The 7,007-nt window shown below is 33.7% G+C and overlaps 2 protein-coding genes across 2 annotated transcripts; both read left to right on the forward strand.

Moving 5' to 3' along the window:
* Positions 1–1,088: 1,088 nt before the first annotated feature.
* On the forward strand, positions 1,089–2,561 carry LOC123695184 (the record flags this gene model as incomplete). The annotated part of the gene is made up of 2 exons (XM_045640946.1): positions 1,089–1,260; positions 1,810–2,561. Coding segments are annotated over 2 exons (402 nt in total), but the record flags the coding sequence as incomplete, so codon positions are not given.
* Positions 2,562–5,525: 2,964 nt separating this feature from the next.
* Positions 5,526–6,547, forward strand: LOC123694762. Its single transcript, XM_045640330.1, has 2 exons — positions 5,526–5,884; positions 6,282–6,547. Exons 1-2 carry the CDS (start codon positions 5,591–5,593, stop codon positions 6,315–6,317), a joined length of 330 nt encoding a protein of 109 aa, XP_045496286.1. The 5' UTR covers positions 5,526–5,590; the 3' UTR covers positions 6,318–6,547.
* The last annotated feature ends 460 nt before the right edge of the window (positions 6,548–7,007 follow it).

The following is a 7,007-nucleotide window of genomic DNA, read 5'->3' on the forward strand; positions in this document are numbered from 1 at the left end:
TGTTTTAAGTTTTTCTAGGATTTATATGAAGTCTTCATAGTTTGACCAGGTTCGAAGCCTGGTGACATTTCATCTATTTCTAGCAATAGAAATGTTTATCAGAAGAATATCAATTGTTATAAGTTTAGGGTTCGATTCCCAAATTATAATTGATAAGAAACATTTTTTATTGAATGTATACTAGGTTCAATTCCTGGTAAAATAAAAAAAATATATGTCCTAGCATAGTGGGTTCAAATCCTAATTGGAAATATGTAACATAGCGAGTAATAAATTGGATTGGTAGCAGGTTCAATTCCTGATGATCAAAGTGTATGTGTGTGTTGTGCAAGGTAAAGATGTATTGATAAGAAAACCTTAATTGGCAGGAATTAAGTACGTTTAGTTTAAGATATTCATATAATTTACTTAGTTTTATTAAATATGAAAGTATTTTTTGAGTAATAGATATTTTATAACATTTCACAGAGATAAAATGATATGAATTTTTATATGGTGTCAAAATAAAAGTAATTGATTAACAGGATGGTTATTTAGACAGCTTTTTTATACATATAGCCCAACATAATATTACATTGAGGATATCATTCACCGCTTTTGGAATTTCTTGTTTTACTAAATTGTTTCAAAGAAACCATAGTGCCATTACTTTTTTTGCGTATTCGTAAAAAATAAAAAATGTTAAACAAAAAAATTTTAAGAAAATTTACAGGGACAAAGAGTACTGGAGGAAAATAAGTTCTGTTTTTTATTTATAAACCTTCAATTAACATTTACATTCAAATCCCTAAAATCTACAAAGAGATATTGTAAAAAATGATGTTTTTTGTACTTGTGTTTTATTTCAACCCCGACTCCTGAAAAAAAAAAAACAAATAAAGAATTACGGGATTGTGTATCATTTATTTTCCCTTCCCCATTCCTTACCTTCTATCATTAAATTTTAAAGTATGTTTTTTGTATTTAAAGACTGACAAAAAGCATTCTTAAATTTTTTGAAGTATGCACCATGAAGCTTAATATGCTCATATTGCATACTTCTAAAGGCATAAGGTAAAGGTATTCGGTACAAAAGGTAATAATATTCGGTTTTGCTCACAGTGCCTGCACAGTTCATAGCTGGTCGGACGGGGGCTGGGCTTCTCATCCTCAATGGCTTCACGTTTTACATGAAGAATCATCAAGCGCACGGCAAGAAACAGTGGTACTGCTCATCCAGAGACGTCCACGGCTGCAGAGCTGACGTCATAACCTATAAAGGCTATGATGGCAGAGACTACATATCCATATTCAGAGGACGACACATACACTACCCCCCACGACTCCGACAGTGCCACGACGGAAGGTTCATTCGCGAAAAAGACTTCAGTCGAATACACAAATCGTTGTAACACAGATATTGTTATGTATATTATAATTTTATTTTATAGTAATCATGTGATGTAATAAATGTACTTATTGATGTTTATACAATGACAAGTCTTACAGATGTTTCTGATAGGGACCTGCTAGTTTAGATCGTTTAATATTTTGAATTTAATTTTTTTAGAATATATTATTCTCGTATATGTGGACGTTTTATTTGTATACGAGTTATAGCAATTTACAAATAGATTTCTATTTTATTTTAATCGTTTGGTTTTATTATTCCTGCATTCCTATCCTATCCATCCTGGTAACATTTTGAACAAAAAAAGCTATAAAAGTCACAAAAATTTGATGATAAAATATTTTTGTGACTATGTCTTATGAGTATTTAATGCTAAAAAGAAGAGTTCGCATTACAACAAGGTTTTGTTTCAGATTCAGAGATATACTATCTCCCCTCGCACCGGACCGGTAGCATGGTGCTCATTTTCAAAGAGAACAAGTACTGGATAAATAACCGTTACCAGAACACGATAAACTGGACCTGCAGAGACAGGAAGCGGCTAGGGTGTAACAGCTGCGTCCAGACCACGGTCGAAGGCCGCTACATCAAACACAAGGGCTTCCATAATCACGAAGATAACTACACCAAGTATAACTTCAACGACTGATGCGATGCTTCGTCGTCGCAAATGCCAATTAACACGTCGGTAGAAACTGTAGCTACTGGAAACATTTTAGCAGAGGAATCCTTTGCATAATGAAACTGCTAATGACAAAACTGTGACGTCTTCATTTTTTCATACTACCCTCTTCTCTAAGGCGTTTTGCAGAATATACGTTTGCTGTACGTTCCCATATTTCTAGACTGTTTGTACCGTATATTTTTGAGAATTTCATAAAAGTAGTATAAAGCCTTTAGTAAATGTGTGTTATAGATATTAATGGAAGCAATAAATAACTAGGTGTCGTTCTCCAGATTGAATTGATAGGTTTTAACTGTGTTGTTTGAAATGTATATTGTATCGTTCTTGCCATATTACCAAGGCTTACAATTATTGAGTTTGTAGTATAGAAATACGCATAATACGCTCTCGTGAGTCCTATCCTAAGGTGTAGTATTTATTTGAATAATGGGCAATAATTTGTATGAAGGTAAAAGACAGTTCTTAATCTCTCACGCGTCCTACTAATATATATAACTTTGGCTGTAAAGAATTTCTACAGGGAAGCTTATACTTGATTAACAGATGTGGAATGTTGTTAAAAAGTTTTATTTTGCTCAAACAAAGCATTTATTTTCCCTTTCTGGCAGAAAATTCATTCCAAACCTCTAAACTTAATTGATTAATAATTGGTTTTTAGCACTGTATGTATATTTAGATTAAAAAAAAGTATAGTTGAGTATAACTATTGCTTAAATTAATTTTGTTTATTAAGCATGAACTAGGTATATAAACATTAGGGCAAGTGACCATGTCTTTAGCTTTGATTCTATCACTTCCTATATATGTTCTATGTTTTTATTTAATCTTACCTACTTATCTGAGCGTGATGAATTATTTATTCTTAGGTTAAAGTGCCAGTTTCAGCTCTCTTGCTGTTTTTTATTATGTACTTATGTAGAGAAGAATCACAATCTTATTTCGACTTTTCCTTGTTTGTAAGATTCTTAAGAGAAATGTAGATATCGTATATATAATATTCCCAAGCACTACGCTCAAATGTACTTATTGTAGAGTAAATTATAGTATAGAGTTAATATAGTTTAACTTACTTTGCTAGTCATCCCACTTTTGATGTATATCATCCTGTGCCAAATTGAATCTAAAATTATATAACTTTCTATATTTCGAGTCTTATTGTTATATCGGTCATGAATAAACACGTTAGAAATTCCTTTTTGTTATTTTTTCATTTAGTTTACGACATTTTTCAACGCACATTTAAACATTCAATTTTAATTTTACTTTAATTATATAGGGGGAACTCCCCTAACGCTGGACGGCTCCTAGTGCCGGACACTCGAACTATTTAAGCCGGTATAAACCTGCTCGATTCGAAATGCAAGTGAAAGGATATATAGTTAGCAACAGGATCGCGCCTTGGCTCGCCAGTGACGAGCGAGGCCACTACAGGAGCAGGCGCTAACAAACAAGCAAACAAAAATACTTTATTGTTCACCAAAATTGTTGAACTTAGAAGTAACGAAAAGAATAAATAAAATAAAACAAAAGTTGAGCACAACAGGCGCTAGTTGTATTTGGCGAAAAATCACGGCATCGCGTAAAATTCTAGGTAAGCTATTCTGTCGCATTTACTTATGCATTTACATTGCAATGGTATTTAAAAATAAAAGTAGAACTTTATTACTAACTATCTGGAGACTGTTATAATATTATCAGACTTTTTAAACAATTTTGTTAGGTAGTAGGTACCACTTAATGTACGAATTAGTCTGTCCCTTAGCACCGGACGGCAAACATATTGATATTTCTTGTCAGAATTTACGTTATTTAGTTATTCTAATTCTTAAATTTTGTTTTAGAGTATAGAAAAACAAAGAGAATTGAAATTGAAAAGAAGAAAAGAAAAAGATCGTGGAAGAGCTTACGAACTGCTATGAATAAGGTTTTGTCTAAAGAACTTAGTATACGGCAAGCTGCAATGCGATTTAATATCCCAAAAAGCACTTTACATGACAAAATAATTCGTAAAAAAAAGGCGTTAAATGAAGGCGAAGAAATAAAGATGGAACCAAAGTTGGGTAGGTTCGCTAACATCTTCTGCCGCTCATGAAAAATGAGTTTCTGAAGTTAGCCTAGGACTTAGCTGAAGACATGAAGATCCCTCATCTATCCAACAAAAAGAAAGGCAGTGCTGGTAAGCAGTTTTACCACGATTTCATGAAAATAGATTCACTAAGATCACCGGAATCGATTAGCATGATGCGTGCCGTTGACTTTAACAAACCACAAGTGGATCTATTTTACGACAATGTTGAACGGCTGAGGACACATTACATACCCTCAAGAATTTATAACTGTGATGAAACTGGCGTCAGTTGCGTGCAAAAGTACCTAAAAGTTGCTCCTGAGTACCTAGACGACACAATAACAACATTAGCTACGTTAAAAATATGTTTAAAAAATAGTAATTTTTAAGCCAATAGCTGAATTCAAATACACTGGAATCTATCCATTTGACAAACATGTATTTTATAAGCTTGACAAGTTTTGGTCCATAACTTATCATCGTTGCTAGACGCAGAACAAAAATGAGGAGTAGCTCGAAAAAGAAAATGTGAACGTAGTAAGTGAAATTTTAATGCAATCACCATACAAAAAACTGGCAGAAAAAATGAAAATGAATGAATTTTTTGTTTTATTTACAAAAAACCATAGGTGTCCGGCACTAGGAGACTTCCCCCTATTTCATATTTTCAATCTGTTAACTAAAACAAACAATCGTTTCTTAAAGAATCCTCAGAAAAACAACCAGTTACAATAATTTAAAGCCTCTGCTCTAAATAATAAAGCAATGTAAACTGTGTATTTCAGTTCGTTTTATCAACAGCATAAGAGGAAAGTCGCTAGTGCTGGTTAACAACTATACGTTCGCGAAACATTATCCCGTCAAGGAAGGTTATAGGTGGAAGTGTTCGAGCCAATACTCCAAGGCTTGTCCTGCGCATCTCACGATTAGTAACGCGGGAGAACTGATCAGAAAGAATGAAGATCATACGCATTACCCGCCAAATTTTGTCATGAATGGCAACACTTTTGTGCGGCTACCAGGAAGTTCGTTTCTTAAAGATGAACAGTATATTCCTGAAAAGGACAACTGGTTAGGTTAACTTAAAAGCGGTATTCTTGCGACCGGTTTCTGAATTGAGTATTTGACGGAGAGATCGTCTCAAATCATACTTTAATATTTTCTTGTATATGACGTAAGCTTTTTAAAACATTAACAAAATCAATTCTTAATTCAGAAACCGGCTGTTAATATTTTAATACAATTTATGATCTCTAAATAGTAATGTGATGTAAATAGTTCTAAATCTTGGGAATTTTGCTCAGTGTCAAATTAGTCGAAATTTATTGAAATTATTGTGAATATTTAATAAAAACAAAAGTGTAACATTATGTTCACAGCAACCTTTCTTCGTGGTTTTATCATTACTCTTTTGAAGGCATCAGCCATTGTTGGTAATAAGTAATTGATGGAGAAAATACTCTTTCGTCGTCGTATTTTTTTAACGAGAGTGTTGCTTTTAGTACTCATGGTGAAGGGTCGGAACGGGAAGAACCTGCTCATGCTGAATGGTTACACGTACTATCAGCATAAGCTGCTGCGTGATGGCTTCAGATGGAGTTGCACCCAGATGGGATCCAGGTCCTGCAGGGGTTTCCTGCATGTGTCTGCCGATATTCCGGTGGTTCGTGCTCACATTGAGCACACGCACCCGCCGTATGCGACCTACTCTCTGCATAACGTGAAGAAGAATTTGTCGAATGTAAGTAGTTTATGATATTTCTATATGAGAGGAAAATGCTGAAGGCAGATGGAACAATTTTAGAGACTTGAAACTATTTAGGTGCATTGAACTGTGTGAACTACATACAACTACATTCAGAGACATACACATTTTGTGATTACTTATATGACTATCCAAAAACTATAAAATAATATTCAACACGTCATGATATTTTATCAGACGTTGAGATCGCACTCACATTCTCGACAGATCGTAAGATGTACAAAAGGAGAAACTAAATTTTTCAATTCATTTGAAAAGTAAAAAGTTATTTAAAAAAAACTACAGCCAGATTTAGGTTGCAAAAAATAAAATATTCGATATCTGATAAATTTATAATTACTTAATGTCTTACAGAACTTTATTTTTGTTGCAGGCAAGGAAATATAACAAACTAATTTATTTAAATTAGATAATTTATTGAAGAAGTCAAGAGAGAAGGTGGAATTGGATAGATTATTTAAACATAACAATAATTTTAATAGAAATAAACTAACATCGTTGTGTTTGTTTATTATTATTTTTCTTTCGTTTTTCATTGTTTTTCGTTTTTCTATGCCATGTTTACAATTTAATCATGTTTTGACCTGTTTTAGATGTAAATAGGGTTTTGAGGAAGAGATTAAATGTATAATCTAGGGATTTATTTTATTTGATTCCAACTACCCTACAATTTCCCATTCCCGTGACGTCATTAATAAAAGCAATGAATCTGGTTTTATGCATCGTATATTGAAATAGTTCTAGGTAATGATAACTGCATGCTACATAGCCATCATAATCAGGTACTAACGGTAATATTTGTCAACAGTTGAATTTTACCTTCGCCCGAACGGTCGTATCAATCTGCGCTTGAACAATTTCACCTTCTACAAGCATCTCAAAGCAAGAAGTAACGCCTACCGCTGGAGCTGCACTGCCTATGGTTCCAAGTGGAAATGCAAGGCTCACCTCGTCATCACTGATAAGCTGGAAGTTCTCAAAGCCAGCATCACTCACAGTCATCCACCGAGCGTGAAGAAGGATCCCAGACTCCCATACCTGTACCCTATAGTTAAAGAGGAGAGAAAAGATAAGAAAAATGGACTCCCGCAGCTAGTTA

The sequence above is a fragment of the Colias croceus genome, chromosome 10 (genome assembly GCF_905220415.1).
Source record: "Colias croceus chromosome 10, ilColCroc2.1".
NCBI lineage: Eukaryota > Metazoa > Arthropoda > Insecta > Lepidoptera > Pieridae > Colias > Colias croceus.

What these genes read in the sequence shown, in the direction of transcription:
- LOC123694762 (XM_045640330.1), top strand. Translation starts at nt 5,591, where the DNA reads ATGGAGAAAATACTCTTTCGTCGTCGTATTTTTTTAACGAGAGTGTTG. An exon ending in TGAAGAAGAATTTGTCGAAT is followed by an intron (nt 5,885 to 6,281) that starts GTAAGTAGTTTA and finishes TTTTTGTTGCAG; the next exon opens with GCAAGGAAATATAACAAACT.